Source organism: Balaenoptera ricei, chromosome 14 (genome assembly GCF_028023285.1).
Source record: "Balaenoptera ricei isolate mBalRic1 chromosome 14, mBalRic1.hap2, whole genome shotgun sequence".
Classification (NCBI taxonomy): Eukaryota; Metazoa; Chordata; class Mammalia; order Artiodactyla; family Balaenopteridae; genus Balaenoptera; species Balaenoptera ricei.
Genome location: NC_082652.1, coordinates 50757473 through 50777405, shown reverse-complemented (window position 1 = coordinate 50777405; position 19933 = coordinate 50757473). Strand labels below are relative to the sequence as shown.

The 19933-nt window shown below is 41.7% G+C and overlaps 1 protein-coding gene across 1 annotated transcript; it reads left to right on the top strand.

Annotated features, from left to right (window-relative positions):
* The first annotated feature begins 11 nt into the window (after positions 1-11).
* On the top strand, positions 12-19568 carry ZSCAN30 (zinc finger and SCAN domain containing 30). Its single transcript, XM_059893789.1, has 4 exons — positions 12-98; positions 12089-12614; positions 12887-13025; positions 18637-19568. Exons 2-4 carry the CDS (start codon positions 12207-12209, stop codon positions 19566-19568), a joined length of 1479 nt encoding a protein of 492 aa, XP_059749772.1. The 5' UTR covers positions 12-98; positions 12089-12206.
* Positions 19569-19933: the final 365 nt, after the last annotated feature.

Here is a 19933-nt window from a genome sequence, read left to right as displayed (position 1 = left end):
CCTAGAGGGGCGCGCCGCCCCCCACTTCCGGCTTGCGCGGCCAGAGGCCGTTCTGCTCCCCACCCTGGGGTCGGTCCCCGCAGCCCGCGGAGCGAAGGGTGAGTGTGGTGGTCCGGCAGCACGGGCCTGGGTGTTTCCCAAACCGCCCTTGTCCGGCCTCGGCCTTCCTCGGCCCCGGGCAGAGCCTGCGGCTGCACCAGGTGGCCGCCCCTCGATGCTACAGTCCGCCCGCCCATCTGTCCATCAGCCCATCAGTCCGTCCGTCCATCTTTCATGCATTTGTCCGTTTGCCGGTTCATCCACCCGCCCTTGCGTCGACTGACTCCACAAGCACTTACGGGGCGCCTCCTGTGTGCCAGGCCGCTAGCAGAGGAGTCGGAGGGGCACTGATGGAATATCTCCGCCCACTTCACGCGCCCAGAAATCGCTTTTGAGTCCGCTCTCAGCCGTCCTTATTGACTTCCCAGTCTAGGTTAGATTTTTTTACCAGACACTTTCAGAGCACTTTCTGCTCTCTCTTTTGTAGTTCTTATCACGATTAAATCAGGTAATTCCGTGCGATTTTTGTTTGACATTTGCTTCTCCTTACTATTTTTAAGTTCTCTAATGCAAGGGCACTGTCTTGTTTATAACTCTTTGCTCAGTGCCTGGCACAGTGCCTGCACAAAGTAGGCACTCAATAAATATTGTTAGAGAAATGTGCGAAAACCACAGGCTGTCCTTAAAAGTGCTCTTGGTTTGGTGGGGGAAGGCAGATGTGAAAGGGCAGTTCAGCAGAACACACATCCAAGAGTATGGACTCTGGAGTCAGACCATATGGTTTCAAAACAGTCCAGACTACGTCACTTACTAGCCATGTGACCTGAGACAAATTACATAACTTCTCTGTTTCTCTTCTGTAAAACTGTAGAGCACAGAGTGCTATGAAGGTGAAATGAATGAAGACACTTAAAACAGGTAGACAGCACTTGACTATAATAAAAGCTCAATTAGTGTTTAAGTAAGCAGACAGTGCAGATACATTATACTGCAGTAAGCAGGATTGTCCAAAGGTGCCGTGGAGGTTCTTGGGTTGCTTGGACTAAGAGCTAACTGGAACCAGGATCTTATCTCCCAGAGGTGCTTCCAGCCCCCCCCCCCAACTGGGTTCCCTAGACAACTCCATAAACAACTGACACTTAAATCCACACTTATGGTCCAAAGCACTCAACTTATGCCACACGTTGGATTGGGTGTATACCACACATTGGATTGGGTGATGGTGATACAGTAGTAAGCAAAAATGTTGATGTAGCTTACAATCTAATCATGGAGAAGATATGTATTACCCCAATAGTCCTACTGAAGTATAAATACTGACAAAATGAGAGAGGTGCTCTGAGGGAAAGGAATGCAATTCTCTTTCATGGTGTCTCTCATGACTCCTTGACTGGCCCAGGGTTCTCAAGCCTGCCTACACATCAGAATCACTTGCGGAATGTTTTACAGATCTAAAACCCCACGCACAAGTTTCTGGCTCAGGCTGGGATGCGGCCCAGGCATCTGTAAAGTGAGGTGACTTCAGTCAAAGAAAGCCTCACCTTGGCTAAAGGATTTTGTTTTGTTTTGTTTGTCTTTTTAAATTTTTATTCTATACTGGAGTATAGTTGATTAACAATGTTTTGTTAATTTCAGGTGTACAGCAAAGTGATTCAGTTATACATATACCTGTATCTATTCTTTGTTTTGTCTATCAGATTTTTTTTCACACACACACACACTGTATTTTATTTTTACAAGAGATAAATAAACTGACACCAAGCATTGTAAATGGATGACCACAACAAAAGCAACAATGATTGCAATTACCAAACATGAAACACACTCATATTGTGTCATAATATTGACATTCAGTCCAGTAATCCTCCACTGTAACAGCTCCTTTACTTTGCAGTGAAAATTGATTTGTATATTTTTTGCCTCTGAGTCCTTGTGGGATTTTTTTTTTTTATTCAAACAGAAAGTCACAAAAATTATAATCATCCTCATCAGTTCACTCAGTCCCAAGTAATTATTTTTTTTTTCATCTTGATCTTTTGTTAGCACTTTTATGAATTCATCAGTTTTCCATTAGAGTTCTGAAAATGCTTGTTCATTCAGTTCAGCAGTATAGTCAGTTACCAGAAACCTGTACTTGTCAGTCTTTTCCATGAATTCCTTGAAGATGAAACCCTTTTATAGGAACATTTTTGCAAAAGCATCAGAGTACACCCAGAGCTGTCTGTAAATGACAAAAGACTTAAAAATGACCATGGTTAAAGATTTGATGAAAGTTCATAATAATGCAATTGACAAGGAAATTTAGTTATTTCTGAGATATAAATTTTAAAGTAATAACTAGAATTATGACTTATAACATTATACCAGAACATATAAGATTTTTAGAAATTTCATGTAATGTCTGAAACATTTATATTAACATATTTCCATACAAATAACCCAAATAAAGTTTAGCATTAGTTGTTTCTTTTGTTTGTTTGTACTGCAGGTTCTTATCAGTCATCAATTTAATACACATCAGTATATACATGTCAATCCCAATCGCCCAATTCAGCACACCACCATCCCCATCCCACTGTGGTTTTCCCCCCTTGGTGTCCATACGTGTGTTCTCTACATCTGTGTCTCAACTTCTGCCCTGCAAACCGGTTTATCTGTACCATTTTTCTAGGTTCCACATACATGTGTTAATACACGATATTTGTTTTTCTCTTTCTGACTTACTTCACTCTGTATAACAGTCTCTAGATCCATCCACGTCTCAACAAAAGACTCAATTTCGTTCCTTTTTATGGCTGAGTAATATTCCATTGTATATGTGTACCACAAATTCTTTATCCATTCGTCTGTCGATGGGCATTTAGGTTGCTTCCATGACCTGGCTATTGTAAATACTGCTGCAATGAACATTGGGGTGCATGTGTCTTTTTGAATTATGGTTTTCTCTGGGTATATGCCCAGTAGTGGGATTGCTGGATCATATGGTAATTCAATTTTTAGTTTTTTAAGGAACCTCCATACTGTTCTCCATAGTGGCTGTATCAATTTACATTCCCACCAACAGTGCAAGAGGGTTCCCTTTTCTCCACACCCTCTCCAGCATTTGTTGTTTGTACATTTTCTGATGATGCCCATTCTAACTGGTGTGAGGTGATACCTCATTGTAGATTTGATTTGCATTTCTCTAATAATTAGTGATGTTGAGCAGCTTTTCATGTGCTTCTTTGCCATCTGTATGTCTTCTTTGGAGAAATGTCTATTTAGGTCTTCTGCCCATTTTTGGATTGGGGTGTTTGTTTCCTTAATATTGAGCTGCATGAGCTGTTTATATATTTTGGAGATTAATCCTTTGTCTGTTGATTCGTTTGCAAATATTTTCTCCCATTCTGAGGGTTGTCTTTCCTTTGCTGTGCAAAAGCTTTGAAGTTTCATTAGGTCCCATGTGTTTATTTTTGTTTTTATTTCCATTACTCTAGGAGGTGGATCAAAAAAGATCTTGCTGTGATTTATGTCAAAGAGTGTTCTTCCTATGTTTTCCTCTAAGAGTTTTATAGTGTCCGGTCTTACATTTAGGTCTCGAATCCATTTTGAGTTTATTTTTATGTATGGTGTTAGGGAGTGTTCTAATTTCATTCTTTTACATGTAGCTGTCCAGTTTTCCCAGCACCACTTATTGAAGAGACTGTCTTTTCTCCATTTTATATCTTTGCCTCCTTTGTCATAGATTAGTTGACCATAGGTGCATGGGTTTATCTCTGGGCTTTCTATCTTGTTCCATTGATCTATGTTTCTGTTTTTGTGCCAGTACCATATTGTCTTGATTACTGTAGCTTTATAGTATAGTCTGAAATTGGGAGTCTGATTCCTCCAGCTCCGTTTTTTTCGCTCAAGACTGCTTTGGCTATTCAGGGTCTTTTGTGTCTCCATACAAATTTTAAGATGATTTGTTCTAGTTCCATACAAAATGCCATTGGTAATTTGATAGGGATTGCATTGAATCTGTAGATTGCTTTGGGTAGTATAGTCATTTTCACAATATTGATTCTACCAATCCAAGAACATGGTATATCACTCCATCTGTTGGTATCATCTTTAATTTCTTTCATCAGTGTCTTATAGTTTTCTGCATATAGGTATTTTGTCTCCCTAGGTAGGTTTATTCCTAGGTATTTTATTCTTTTTGTTGCAATGGTAAATGGGAGTGTTTCCTTAATTTCTCTTTCAGATTTTGCATCATTAGTGTATAGGAATGCAAGAGATTTCTGTGCAATAATTTTGTATCCTGCAACTTTAGCAAATTCATTGATTAGCTCTAGTAGTTTTCTGGTGGCATCTTTAGGATTCTCTATGTATAGTATCATGTCATCTGCCAACAGTGACAGTTTTACTTCTTCTTTTCCAATTTGTATTCCTTTTATTTCTTTTTCTTCTCTGATTGCCGTGGCTAGGACTTCCAAAACTTTGTTGAATAATAGTGGTGAGAGTGGACATCCTTGTCTCATTCCTGATCTTAGAGGAAATGCTTTCAGTTTTTCACCATTGAGAATGATGTTTGCTGTGGGTTTGTCATATATGGCCTTTATTATGTTGAGGTAGGTTCCCTCTATGCCCACTTTCTGGAGAGTTTTTATCATAAATGGGTGTTGAATTTTGTCAAAAGCTTTTTTTGCATCTGTTGAGATGATCATATGGTTTATATTCTTCAATTTGTTAATATGGTGTATCACATTGATTGATTTGCATATATTGAAGAATCCTTGCATCCTTGGGATAAATCCCACTTGATCATGGTGTATGATCCTTTTAATGTGTTGTTGGATTTTGTTTGCTAGTATTTTGTTGAGGATTTTTGCATCTATATTCATCAATGATATTGGTCTGTAATTTTCTTTTTTTGTAGTATCTTTGTCTGGTTTTGGTATCAGGGTGAAGGTGGCCTCATAGAACGAGTTTGGGAGTGTTCCTTCCTCTGCAATTTTTTGGAAGAGTTTGAGAAGGATGGATGTTAGCTCTTCTCTAAATGTTTGATAGAATTCACCTGTGAAGCCATCTGGTCCTGGACTTTTGTTTGTTGGAAGATTTTAAATCACAGTTTCAATTTCATTAATTGTGATTGGTCTGTTCATATTTTCTGTTTCTTCCTGGTTCAGTCTTGGAAGGTTATACCTTTGTAAGAATTTGTCCATTTCTTCCAGGTGGTCCATTTTATTGGCATAGAGTTGCTTGTAGTAGTCTCTTAGGAAGCTTTGTATTTCTGCAGTGTCTGTTGTAACTTCTCTTCTTTCATTTCTAATTTTATTGATTTGAGTCCTCTCCCTCTTCTTCTTGATGAGTCTGGCTAATGGTTTATCAATTTTGTTTATCTTCTCAAAGAACCAGCTTTTAGTTTTATTGATGTTTGCTATTGTTTTCTTTGTTTCTATTTCATTTATTTCCACTCTGATCTTTATGATTTCTTTCCTTCTGCTAACTTTGGGTTTTGTTTGTTCTTCTTTCTCTAGTTCCTTTAGGTGTAAGGTTAGATTGTTTACTTGAGATTTTTCTTGTTTCTTGAGGTAGGCTTGTATAGCTATAAACTTCCCTCTTAGAGCTGCTTTTGCTGCATCCCATAGATTTTGGATCATCGTGTTTTCATTGTCATTTGCCTCTAGGTATTTTTTGATTTCCTCTTTGATTTCTTCAGTGATCTCTTGGTTATTTAGTAACGTACTGTTTAGCCTCCATGTGTTTGTGTTTTTTACGTTTTTTTCCCTGTAATTCATTTCTAATCTCATAGCATTGTGGTCAGAAAAGATGCTTGATATGATTTCAATTTTCTTAAATTTACTGAGGCTTGATTTGTGACCCAAGATGTGATCTATCCTGGAGAATGTTCCGTGCGCACTTGAGAAGAAAGTGTAATCTGCAGTTTTTGGATGGAACGTCCTATAAATATCAGTTAAATCTATCTGGTCTATTGTGTCATTTAAAGCTTCTGTTTCCTTATTTATTTTCGTTTTGGATGATCTGTCCATTGGTGTAAGTGAGGTGTTAAAGTCTCCCACTATTATTGTGTTACTGTCGGTTTCCTCTTTTATAGCTGTTAGCCTTGCCTTATGTATTGAGGTGCTCCTATGTTGGGTGCATATCTATTTATAATTGTTATATCTGCTTCTTGGATTGATCCCTTGATCATTATGTAGTGTCCTTCCTTGTCTCTTGTAACATTCTTTATTTTAAAGTCTATTTTATCTGATATGAGTATAGCTACTCCAGCTTTCTTTTGATTTCCATATGCATGGAATCTTTTTCCATCCCCTCACTTTCAGTCTGTATGTGTCCCTAGGTCTGAAGTGAGTCTCTTGTAGACAGCACATATATGGGTCTTGTTTTTGTATCCATTCAGCAAGCCTGTGTCTTTTGGTTGGAGCATTTAACCCATTTGTGTTTAAGGTAATTATCGATATGTATGTTCCTATGACCATTTTCTTAATTGTTTTGGGTTTGTTTTTGTAGGTCATTTTCTTCTCTTGTGTTTCCCACTTAGAGAAGTTCCTTTAGCATTTGTTGTAGAGCTGGTTTGGTGGTGCTGAATTCCCTTAGCTTTTGCTTGTCTGTAAAGCTTTTGATTTCTCCATCGAATCTGAATGAGATCCTTGCTGGGTAGAGTAATCTTGGTTGAAGTTTCTTCCCTTTCATCACTTTACGTATATCATGCCACTCCCTTCTGGCTTGTAGAGTTTCTGCTGAGAAATCAGCTGTTAACCTTATGGGAGTTCCCTTGTATGTTATTTGTTGTTTTTCCCTTGCTGCTTTCAATAATTTTTCTTTGTCTTTAATTTTTGTCAGTTTGATTACTATGTGTCTCGGCGTGTTTCTCCTTGGGTTTATCCTGTATGGGACTCACTGCGCTTCCTGGACTTGGGTGGCTATTTCCTTTCCCATGTTAGGGAAGTTTTCGACTATAATCTCTTCAATTATTTTCTCTGGTCCTTTCTCTCTCTCTTCTCCTTCTGGAACCCCTATAATGCGAATGTTGTTTCATTTAATGTTGCCCCAGAGGTCTCTTAGGCTGTCTTCATTTCTTTTCATTCTTTTCTCTTTAGTCTGTTCCACAACAGTGAATTCCACCATTCTGTCTTCCAGGTCACTTATACGTTCTTCTGCCTCAGTTATTCTGCTATTGATTCCTTCTAGTGTAGTTTTCATTTCAGTGATTGTATTGTTCATCTCTGTTTGTTTGTTCTTTAATTTGTCTAGGTCTTTGTTAAACACTTCTTGCATGTTCTCGATCTTTGCCTCCATGCTTTTTCCGAGGTCCTGGATCATCTTCACTATCATTATTCTGAATTCTTTTTCTGGAAGGTTGCCTATCTCCACTTCATTTAGTTGTTTTTCTGGAGTTTTATCTTGTTCCTTCATCTGGTATATAGCCCTCTGCCCTTTCATCTTGTCTATCTGAATGTGGTTTTGTTCCATAGGCTGCAGGATTATAGTTCTTCTTGCTTCTGCTGTCTGCCCTCTGGTGGATGAGGCTATCTAAGAGGCTTGATGGGAGGGACTGGTGGTGGGTAGAGCTGACTGTTGCTCTGGTGGGCAGAGCTCAGTAAAACTTTAATCCACTTGACTGTTGATGGGTGGGGCTGGGTTCCCTCCCTGTTGGTTGTTTGGTCTGAGGCAACCCAACACTGGAGCCTATTTGGGCTCTTTGGTGGGGCTAATGACAGACTCTGGGAGGGCTCACGCCAAGGAGTACTTCCCAGAACTTCTGCTGCCAGTGTCCTTGTCCCCACGGTGAAACAGAGCCACCCCCCCCCCCCCCGCTTCAGGAGACCTTCCAACACTAGCAGGTAGGTCTGGTTCTGTCTCCCCCGGGGTCACTGCTCCTTCCCCTGGGCCCCGATGCGCACATTACTTTGTGTGTGCCCTCCAAGAGTGGAGTCTCTGTTTCCCCCAGTCCTGTCGAAGTCCTGCAATCAGTTCCCCCTAGGCTTCAAAGTCTGATTCTCAAGGAATTCCTCCTCCCATTTCCGGACCCCCAGGTTGGTAAGCCTGACGTGGGGCTCAGTGGGTGGACTTCTGTGGTATAAGTGTTCTCCAGTCTGTGAGTCATCCACCCACCAGTTATGGGATTTGATTTTACTGTGATTGTGCCCCTCCTACCATCTCATTGTGGCTTCTCCTTTGTCTTTAGATGTGGGGTATCTTTTTTGGTGAGTTCCAGTGTCTTCCTGTCAATGATTGTCCAGCAGCTAGTTGTGATTCTGGTGTTCTCGCAAGAGGGAGTGAGAGCACGTCCTTCTACTCCGCCATCTTGGTTCCTCCTCCCCTGTGTCTATTCTTTTTCAGATTCTTTTCCCATTTAGGTTATTACAGAATATTGAGCAGAGTTCCCTCTGCTATACAGTAGGTCCTTGTTGGTTATCTATTGTTTTTGTTTTTGTTTTTGCTTTTTTAAAACTAGTCAGAGGAACAGGATCAGATTTGCAATTTGAAGAAGTCACTGTGGTTACACTATAAACAGACTGTGGGTTATTGTACAGCGTGACAGGAAGGATAGTTGCTGGAATGAAGAAGGTGGTGGCAGAGATGGGAAAGGGCAGATTCTGGAAATAGGAAGTAAAATCAATAGGACTTAATTTTCATTAAATACAGGAAGGAGGTGTTAGGAATGCTTCCAGGTTTCTGGCAGTGCAGCCGTATGGTTGTTCCTACTTCCGAGAGGGGAATCACTGGGAGAGGAGCAGGTTGGGGTGGGAGGAATCATCAGTTGATCTTGGATGTGCTGAGTTTGAGGTCCTTTTGAGAAATTCAAGAAGAGCTATGATGGGGCTTCCGTGGTAGCACAGTGGTTAAGAATCCACCTGCCAATGCAGGGGACATGGGTTAGAGCCCTGGTCCAGGAAGATCACACATGCTGCGGAGCAGCTAAGCCCATGTGCCACAACTACTGAGCCTGTGCTCTAGAGCCCGCGAGCCAGAACTGCTGAAGCCCGCACGCCTAGAGCCCATGCTTCGCAACAAGAGAAGCCACCACAATGAGAAGCCCGTGCACAACAATGAAGAGTAGCCTCCACTCACCACAACTAGAGAAAGCCCACACGCAGCAACAGAGACCCAACGCAGCCAATAAATAAATAAATAAATTTATTTAAAAAAAAAAAGAATTATGATGGATGTGAGTCACAATGGATAAATAGGGCTGGAGCTCAGATGAGAGGTCCAGACTAGAGATCGATGGTAACCGAAGGTAAGGATGAGATTGCCTGGGAGAGAATGAGAACAGTGGTGGACTTAGGGCTGACCTGTGGAACTCTGATGTAAAGGAGGATGGACTTGTGAAGGAGATGGAGAAGGAACAGCGATAATTCTTCAGCCACCCAATGGAGGACAAGTTGCTGAGGCATAGTATTTATACTGATGCCCAGATCTGACAATGCATCATCATGGGATTTCTTAAATGTCAGTTGTCGTAATAAGAACTAAAGAAATGTATTTAGTATTTTCCAAATACCACAAAATTAAGAAGAAAAATGCCTCCAAGTTTCTTTGTGTTTAGGTCCCTCCTCTCTCACTATTCCTTAACTCTGCCAAGGCTCTGGCCCAGGGTTTTTACCCTGGCTGCACATCAGAAGCATTTGTGGCACTTACTGAAGCCCCACCCATGGAGATTCTGATTCAGCAAGTCTGAGGACCATGCTCATGGCTGTTTCTGAGCCATAGCCATGAGTCTGGCCTTTCTGAATCACCTGCAGTTTCCTCAATGGGCTACATCTTCTCATACCCACTGCTCCTTGCCTGAATGACCTCCCTCTACAGCTCCACCCAGCTCACTCATACCAGACTCTGCTGAGATAGTTCCCCCAGGCAGGCAGTTCTTCCTGGTCTTAGTCATCTTTCCGGGCTACCTTGTCTGCTTCCCTCCATCCTTGGATGTATTGCACTGTGTTTGCCTGTTTCCCTGTCACTTTCCCTTATTAAACTAGCAGTCCTTGAAGACAGACCTCTGAATCCTGAGAGTCCTGTTCAGTACACTGCCTAGCACATAGCTCAAGTATTGTTGAGATAATGGATGAAGGAATCCATTCCTCTTTCCTCTGTGCTGTCTCAGAACCTTGTGACTTAAAGTCAAGAAAAATTCTTCCAGGCTTCCCTGGTTGGCACAGTGGTTAAGAATCCGCCTGCCAATGCAGCAGACACAGGTTCGAGCCCTGGTCCGGGAAGATCCCACATGCAGGTGAAGCAACTAAGCCCATGTGCCACAACTACTGAAGCCTGCACATCTAGAGCCCATGCTCCGCAACGAGAGAAGCCACCGCAATGAGAAGCCTGCGCACTGCAATGAAGAGTAGCCCCCACTCGCCGCAACTAGAGAAAGTCCGTGTGAAGCAATGAAGACCCAACACAGCCAAAAATAAATAAAGTAAATAAATAAAAATTTAAAAAAGTAAATAAAGAACTAAAAACATTGAAAAAAAAAAAAAAAGAAAAATTCTTCCTTTTTTTGTACATTCACCCTGGCCATTCTCCATGACCTTTTCCTAACATTTTCACTCTTATTTTTTTATTTTTATTTTTTCCAGAAAGCAGATTTTTTTAAAAAAAATTATTTATTTATTTATTTATTTTTGGCTGCGGTGGGTCTTCATTGCTGTGGGTGGGCTTTCTCTAGTTGCGGCGAGCGGGGGCTACTCTTCATTACAGTGTGTGGGCTTTTCATTGCAGTGGCTTCTCTTGTTGCAGAGCACGGGCTCTAGGCGCACGGGCTTCAGTAGTTGTGGCACATGGGCTCTAGGGTGCAGACTCAGTAGTTGTGGCACACGGGCTTAGTTGCTCCACGGCATGTAGGATCTTCCTGGACCAGGGCTTGAACCTGTCTCCTGAATTGGCAGGCAGATTCTTATCCACTGTGCCACCAGAGAAGTCCTTCACCCTCATTCTTTTTTTTTTTTTAATTTATTTTTATTTATTTATTTTTGGTTGTGTTGGGTCTTCGTTTCTGTGCGAGGGCTTTCTCTAGTTGTGACAAGCGGGGGCCACTCTTCATCGCGGTGTGCGGGCCTCTCACTATCGCGGCCTCTCTTGTTGCGGAGCACAGGCTCCAGTCGCGCAGGCTCAGTAGTTGTGGCTTACGGGCCCAGTTGCTCCGTGGCATGTGGGATCTTCCCAGACCAGGGCTTGAACCCGTGTCCCCTGCATTGGCAGGTGGATTCTCAACCACTGCGCCACCAGGGAAGCCCCACCCTCATTCTTAATTTATAGTATCAACCAAGGTTGTCCTGGGCATTAACCCATTCTGTAATTTAAAAAAACAAGTGCTTTAGAGTTGGGCTACTCTAGGTTCATGTCTTGACTTTGCCGTATACCAGTTTGGGACCTTGGGCAAATTACTTAACTTTCAAGAACCTCAGTTTCCTCGTCTGTAAAGTGGGGATGATAATACATACCTACTAGTGTTATTTACAAGCCTCAATAAAATTGTATTTGTAAAGTGCCTGGCCGATAGTAGGTTTATTAAGTGCAAATTCCCTTCTTTGGGGAGACCCTGTGGCTTCATAGAAAGAGCTAATAAATCCTCTGGTTGCAGAGAGCAGTTCTGCTGCTTACTGGCTGTGTGTCTTTGGTCCCCTTGTAATTCTCAGTAGCCTCATTTGGAAAATGGGCATAATTATGATTATCCTTATAGAATTATTAGGGAAATTATATTAAATTTATGTTAAGTATCTAGCTAGTGCTTGGCATCTAGTAGGTGCTCAGTAAAATGGTGGTTATTATTCTGAGAGGTGATAATATACTGTAGTGTTTTTCCTGATTTCCATGATGTATAAGCGTTATTTATTATCCCTAATGTTGTCTCTCACATTGTTACCAAAAGTTGAATTTATTTCAGTGATACTTTAGCTTTTCTGTTTTACATCCTGAGAAAAATCCTGAATCATCTATAAATGTATTGTTTACCTGGAAGCTCCCTTTTAGTCAGTTTTCTTTACAGCGCTACACTCAGTAGCAACTGGTTTTCAAACACCTGAATTTATATTCTAAACACATTTTTTTCCCTGTGTGATATTAGCATTGTCCACCTGAGGAGCTCTTTGAAGAATTGGAATTCAGAAAGAATCTCTCAGACACAGACGTCCGTCCCCTCCCCGCTTCAACTAGGCAGCCTCTTCAGGCTATCTCTGCCCAGAATGGCAGGAAAGTCTGCAGCCTTGGTCTACCATGCTCCAAAAGAGCAGGAAGGACTCATAATTGTGAAGGTCGAAGAAGAAAATTATGTTTGGGGGCAGGACTTTGGCCTTCAGGGAAATGCCTATAGTCAGGAGGCCTTCCGCCAGCGGTTCAGGCAGTTTGGTTACTCTGACTCCGCGGGGCCCCGGGAGGCTCTGAGCCGGCTCCGCGAGCTTTGCTCTCAGTGGCTGAGGCCAGAGGTGCACAGCAAGGAGCAGATCCTGGAGCTGCTGGTGCTGGAGCAGTTCCTGGCCATGTTGCCTGAGGAGCTGCAGACCTGGCTTCGGGAGAACCGACCAGAGAGTGGAGAGCAAGCCGTGATGATGCTGGAGGAGCTGGAGAAGGAGCTTGACGAGCCAAGGCAACAGGTAAGTAGGTGTTTTGTTTGCTTGTTTTACTGATTGTAAGTTAATGAGGAAGCCATTCTGAGTGGCCTTGACTGGGCTACCTGAGAAATATAAAATTTTTGTCCTTTGGGTTATTATTTGTGCACTGGGATCAAGTCACTAGAGCTTTTAGTCTTGCTTTCTATCTAATCATCTGAATGAGTTTCTGACTCTGGCTGCCCTGCCCTGTTATTCTACGGGTTTTCCTCTTGTATGTCCTCAGAATCATAGTGTTGGTACTTGATTACTCCTAGGACACAGCTCATGGCCAAGGAATGATCTGGAAGGAAATGACATCTATGGGAGCACTGAAGTCACTGAGTATCCAGCTCCAGCCCTTGGAGAACCAGGGCAAGAATGAGATTCAGGAGCCCCAGGGTTTCTGTGAGAGAGGTGAGGAGCCCCAGTCCATTTGGGGTTGAGGGCGGAGGTGAGGGCTTAAATCTGTGGCATGGGTCATTTTCTTAATAACTGCTTCTCATGACTGTCGTTAAGTACTGTGAAAAAGCCCCCTTGCCTAGAAATATTCTTCCATTGGCTCTGCCTAGAATCTGAAATGCCAATATAATTTCTAATTTGGGGTTAAGAATTAAGGTCTCTAATAAAATTCTCTAATAATATCCATAATATTCAAAGAGCAGTATTCTGGTTTTTTAATATTATGGTCCTACTGACAAGGCAGTCCCTAAGATGGAGATGAATAATGTATCAATAAGAGAAACCACATAGTAACTTGAAAAGGGAAAATTTAATGTTAAGAATTATTAACTATGACAGAGGATTACTTACTAATTAGTTTTTAAAACCCCCATAAAGTATACAGAAATAACACATATAGGGAGTCTCTAGGGTTGAGGCAGAGCGCCCAAGAAAGGAACAAATCTGCAAGAGGGTGCTGCATCTTCCCCCTCCCCTGGCAGAACTGAGATCCAGATCTTGTTGGAGAGGACACAGCTATGGCCCACTGGATGGAGATGTTCCCTGAGTGCTTTCTGGCAGATTTGCTGGGAAACTGCTCTTTGGGGTACGAAGGAAAGCCATTCATGGGTGGGGGGAAAGTGTGTTGTCTAGGGGGTAGAACTCACTGAGAAGCTACCCTCTAGGGTGCCAGGAGCCCCCCCGCCATGGGGAGGTGCCATGACACAGAACTTGCTGCAAAGCCACCCTCAGGGGTGGTGCCGCTGAAACTGATTGGCACTGCTGGATGCCCCACACGTTGCAGGGAAAAAGAGAGCACACCAACACCAGGAAGAAAAGCCCCTTCCTCCTCCAGGGTCTGTTCAGCCCCTACTGTTAAAGCTCACATCGTTGTCAGCTGGCCAGGGAGAAGTGTAGCACAGGCAGGGCACTGAAGGGTGGATTTGAAGCTGACCAAAAGGGCTTTGATTATGTTATTGGCAAAATCATCCCTATGGGCAGCATGTACATCAGGCTTATTAACTTGTTCTCATTAACAAGTTTGTTACACCCAACTACCCTTCTGATTTCATCTTTACCAAGCAATCTTATTAAATTCCTATGAAGCTTAGCTATAATAAAAACGTACATTAGTCTAGTCTGGTCTGTGTGACAGTTACATTACTCATTAATTTTTGTTATGGTTTTATTGCTCAGTTTCATGAGCTTGGCTAATGAGAGTTAACCCCAAGAGGTAAATCTATTCATTGTATGATGATAAAGTTAGGTTTATGAGGCCACAAGGTCAAGGGCTAGATCTTGGACCTTGGCATTCACCAAAGGTATCCATGCATCTGTACACTGAGACCTCCTGGGAAATTCCCTCCCAGCCCCCCCCCCCCCACCACACACACACATCATTAGCCAAGTAAGCCCACTTAAATATCTTCTGCATCAAGCAAAAACTACATTCAAGTGGATTTAAAAAATCATCTCCTCAAGTCCCCTGCCGTGAAGTAGGTAAATATCTAAACCAGGGTAGATTACTTCTATTTCCTTCTTTTAAGGTCTTGAGGAACAGAGACTGTGCTGTAATTTTTTTTTTTTTTTTAAAGAATTTCGCTTTTATTTATTTATTTATTTTTGGCTGTGTTGGGTCTTCGTTTCTGTGCGAGGGCTTTCTCTAGTTGCGGCGAGTGGGGGCCACTCTTCATCGCGGTGCGTGGGCCTCTCACTATCGCGGCCTCTCTTGTTGCGGAGCACAGGCTCCAGACATGTAGGCTTAGTAGTTGTGGCACACGGGCTTAGTTGCTCCGCGGCATGTGGGATCTTCCCAGACCAGGGCTTGAACCCGTGTCCCCTGCATTGGCAGGCAGATTCTCAACCACTGCGCCACCAGGGAAGCCCCTGTGCTGTAATTTTTTAAGTCGTTATTGGGCTTTTCATACTGATATTTGTTGTGGGCTGAATTATGTCCCCCCCAATTTCTATGTTGAAGCTCTACCCCCCAGTACCCCAGAATATGACTGTATTTGAGATAGGGCCTTTAAAGAAGTAAATAAGTTAACATGGAATTGTTAGGGTGAGCCCTAATCCAATATGACGGTGTCCTTGTAAGAAGAGGAGATTGGGACATAACACAAATCGAGGGACAACCATATAAGGACACAGTGGGAAGGAGCCACTGCAAGCCAAGGAGAGATAGGCCTCAAATGAAACCAAACCTGCCAACACCTTGATCTTGGACTTCAGCCTCCAGAATTGTGAGAAAATAAATTTCTGTTGTTTAAGCCATCCAATGTATGGTATTTTGTTATGGCAGGCAGACCAGCAAACTAAAACGGTATTAAACTTCTTCTCTGTGTCCATATGAATATTTCCAGCTTTAATTTAATTCCATTTTATTTTATTTGTTTAGCAGAATCCTCATAAAACACACCTGTTACTGAAGGTAATGAGTACACTGCCCTTTGACTTTGTTTTAACTAAGCATCTCACTGCCTCTGATTCCATCTGTGTTCCATCTCTCCAGTCATCACAGCTCATTCCTCTGGATGTGCTTCAGTTTCTCCCCATTCATTTGAAGTACAGGGATAAAAAAATAAAGTACTCTAATGAAGATCTGGTCAATTTACAAGGTAGATTCACACACACCCCCAACTCTTATTTGTTGCACTCTATATATTTTTATTTGTTTGCCCCTTCACAGTGGTATTATGTTGTTGACTCAATCAACTTATGGCCACAGTGATTCCATCTCCCAGCCTTCCTTGGCCTTAGCAAAATGTCCTCATCCTCCGTTTATGCCTGATTCCTAAGTATATGGTCTTGAATGGCCTTGACTGGGTTTCCGATAAATCTCATTATGCTGATCTCTTTTTAGTCTTGAGGGTCTTAGCTCCACCTCTGAAGAATTAATGTGGATCATTTCACATCTTTTACCTAGGTCAATAAGGATTAAATCATTGGAGGAATCCACCTTAATAGGATTGTAAGAGTTGCCATGTCATTTTTACAAACTTACGCTCTTGGTTATATAACATATAATACAATATATAATTTTCCTTAGCTTCTTCACTAGCCTAGCAGTATGTTTTGCTAGAAGAAGAGCCTGAGATGGAGATTTGAGTGCAGGTGGTTTACTGAGGGCATGCTCCTCAGGAGAACTCTGTGATGGAGTGAGAGAGGTAGGGTTAGGAAGGAAAAAGATCAAGCAATGATATGGTCTCGGGTAAAACCTAGCCTTGGCTTAATCCATGAGGTGGGGCTTTGGGAGGACCCTCTGGAGCATAATTGTACTGCTGAGTTGTTCCTTCTTGAGGCGGGGTTGGGGGGCAGTGAGGGTGGAAGTAATTTCCTAGGCCAGGTGGCTTTCATCAGCCAGGGCAACGCTTCAGAGAAGAGGGCAGCTATGGGTCGTTAGGAGCCAACACTCACAGCAGCTGGGGGAAGGAGGCACCCTGTTGGTGAAGGGGATCTGAGTGGGTAGTGGAGCCTCATCTATATAGTATTAAGGCTGAATCATATTTGTCCATGTGCAATTAAAGGCCAAGTCCCGAGTTAAGATGATTTTAGACCATACAGGTCACTGAAAAGGTAGGGAAGTAGTGGGATGGGGTGAGGGGATGTTATATAGAAGAGCTCTTCTACAGAGGAACCTGTGGCTTATTTCTCTTCCAAAGAGCCTCCTATAATCTGTACTCCGCCCTCCAGCATCTGGACCTTGGGCTTGATTGTAAATTATCATTCATTCTTGGAAGATATAAATTAGATTATTTGGATTATTTTTGTACCGATATTTCTAAATATTCGAGTAATCATCTCTTATTCTACTTTTAATCTCTGTCATTTCCAGGAATTACTCTAGTTAACTGTTTATCCTAATTTTTTAAATATAATATACATATATAGTTGACAGAATAAGAGCCTTAATATTTTCCTGATCGATACATCTAAGGTCAAGATTTTTCTCTGGTCTCATAATTTGTCTTCATGTGATTATAGAATTTGAAGAAGTATTTTAAATCCTATAAATTACATTGCTTTTCTAATTTTCACAGCCCTAAATTTGTCCCTACACAATTTTATTGCCATTTTATACCCTTTATAATTTATACTCTATAATTTGACCTATTTACTACTTTCACAAGATTTCTCATTAGGTTGTCAGGTCTCTGACTTTAACCAAGTTGGTGCTTATTATTCTTCTGCCTTTTTTTATATATTATGCTTTTATTCATAAATTCTCCCTTTTTGAACGAGCATAGCCTTGAGTAATTTAAATTTCTATTTAAGATCCAAGAACAGTGTGAATTTTAGTGTTCTGTCCTACTAAGAGGCAGTGTTGTCCATCTGTGATTTCTGGTAAGGAGTGAGGAAAAGGGAAGCTGGATAGCCCTCTGCTTTGGTCAGGTAATCATTGTGAGACTTTATTGTTGTGTTTAAAGTGTGATGAACTCCAAGAATATCAAAAAGAAGTATTTGTTTTCATAGAAAAACATGACTTTTCTGAAGCTAAATAAAAATGGTTTTTAAATTAATTTTTTTCTTAGTGCAACTACAGCCCTACTTCCTTCCAGTAGGGAAAGCAGATGACATAGGGGGAAAGTGCAAGCCTTGATGTTAAGCATCTTTGTTTGAATCCTGACACTACCAGTTATTAACTCTGTGGCCTTACATCAGTGACATAGCCTCTCTGAGCCTTCGTTTCCTGATCTGTAAAATGCATATAAGTTTAGAGGACTTTGGTGGGGATGAAAGTAACTTAACAGTTCTTCAGATTTTCCCCACTCAAAATAATTGAAGTTACCTCAGCCATCATCCAGTAGTCTCCTGTTCTGGGTTACTAGAAATCTAGAAATGAGAGGGGCGTGTCGTGTGAGAGCTGAAGGTTTGGCACCAGGCAGTCACATCTGCCTCTTGTTTCCATGCACCATCTTTGACCATTTATACATAAATAAGTGAACATAGAAGACTCCCACCTGGCCTCAGAATGAGTCAGGAACTCACAATATTCCTTTTCTTATGCTCTGCATGTCTTATTCTATTTGCTTATAATCATTTGATCAACTTAGAACCTGCCAGAATCTGTAATTTACCTTTGCACCACCTACCTCTGTCCAATTCTAACCCCTAAAGCATTTCCTAATTGTATCTCCTGCTCTCCTATTTTTGTAGAAGCACTGCTGATTCAAGACTCTTAGACATCTGTCTTTATTCTAATTACTCTCTATCTCCTCTTTTCCTTTCCCTCATTACCTAAAAGCACATCTTCTCCTCTAACCCAAGATTGTCTCCCAGCTTCCTGGTCTTTCACTGCTACTCCTGTTTATCACTATCTCCTTTAACTAATGTCTTGCCCTGTTCACCATCCCTCCTTTCCAATGCTGACTCTCATTCTGGTCTATATTACTCTCTGAGGGTGCCACCTCTCACTACCCCAGGCCACTTTTCTAAATTCTAGGTTGGGAAGCTAGTTTTTAAGAATTTTCCTTCTAATAAGTAAATACCTGTTTCATTTGGTTTATTTTCTGTTTCTGCTACAATAATTTCTTTTCTTCCAACATAGGGAGCAAATGACACTTGCATTTTCTATTCACATTTTTAGATGGCAAGCTGGTGGCTGACAAATTGTTGACAGCAAAGCAAGAAATTATTGAATGTGTGGCATCAGCAGCCATGATATCCTCAAGACGACTCCCTGGGGAAACTCCTTCAGGACAGGTAGTTGAAGAAGCTTTGGGAGGTCTGGACGATTTTGAGAAGCCAAAAGGAAGTGCTTCAGGGGACAAAATGAGTCAGCTCCCTTCCCAGGAAAGACATTTTAGCCTGGCAAGCTTCAACAAGGAAATTTCCACAGAAGAGAGTGTCCTGGAGTGTAATGAAGGTGAAGGAAGTCTCTGTCTGAACTCAAATGTTATAACACAACCGAGAATTCACACTGGGGGAAAGCTCTATGAGTGCTTCGACTGTGGGAAAGCCTTTTGTCAGAACTCAAAGCTGATTAGACATCAGAGAACTCATACTGGAGAGAGACCTTATGCATGTAAAGAATGTGGCAAAGCCTTTAGTCTGAGCTCAGACCTTGTTAGACATCAGAGAATTCATAGTGGTGAAAAACCCTACGAATGTTGTGAATGTGGAAAAGCTTTCAGGGGCAGCTCAGAGCTCATCAGGCATCGGAGAATTCACACTGGAGAGAAACCTTATGAATGTGGTGAATGTGGGAGAGCTTTCAGCCGGAGCTCAGCCCTTATTCAGCATAAGAAAATTCACACTGGAGACAAAGGCTATGAATGTATTGAATGTGGTAAGGCTTTTGGTAGAAGCTCTATCCTTATTGAACATCAAAGAATTCACACTGGAGAGAAACCTTATGAGTGTAATGAATGTGGAAAATCCTTCAATCAGAGCTCAGCCCTCACCCAGCACCAGAGAATCCACACTGGAGAAAAGCCTTATGAATGTAGTGAATGTAAGAAAACATTTAGGCATAGATCAGGCCTTATGCAGCATCAGAGAACTCACACCAGAGTTTAACTCTTTAGGTAAGAGTTGTACAATTATGAAATACTAGGAATTCACTTTGGGGGTGAATAATGGGATATATATATATATATATATATATATATGATATATATGTGATATATATATATATATATATATATGATATATATATGGTTCTGTTGAAATGCATGTATGGCAGGGGAGTACCTAGCCTGGTCCATGAGTCACTAAAGGCTTCCTGGATGTGATGAAATCTCAGTTGAGACATAAAAGGTGGGTAGAAGTTAGCCAGACCAAGGCAAGAAGGAAGAGAAGAATGTTACAGGCAGAGGTTATAGCACGTGCAATGGCATGAACAGAGGATCTGGAGACATCCCTTCCTCTGAACTCTTCTCTCT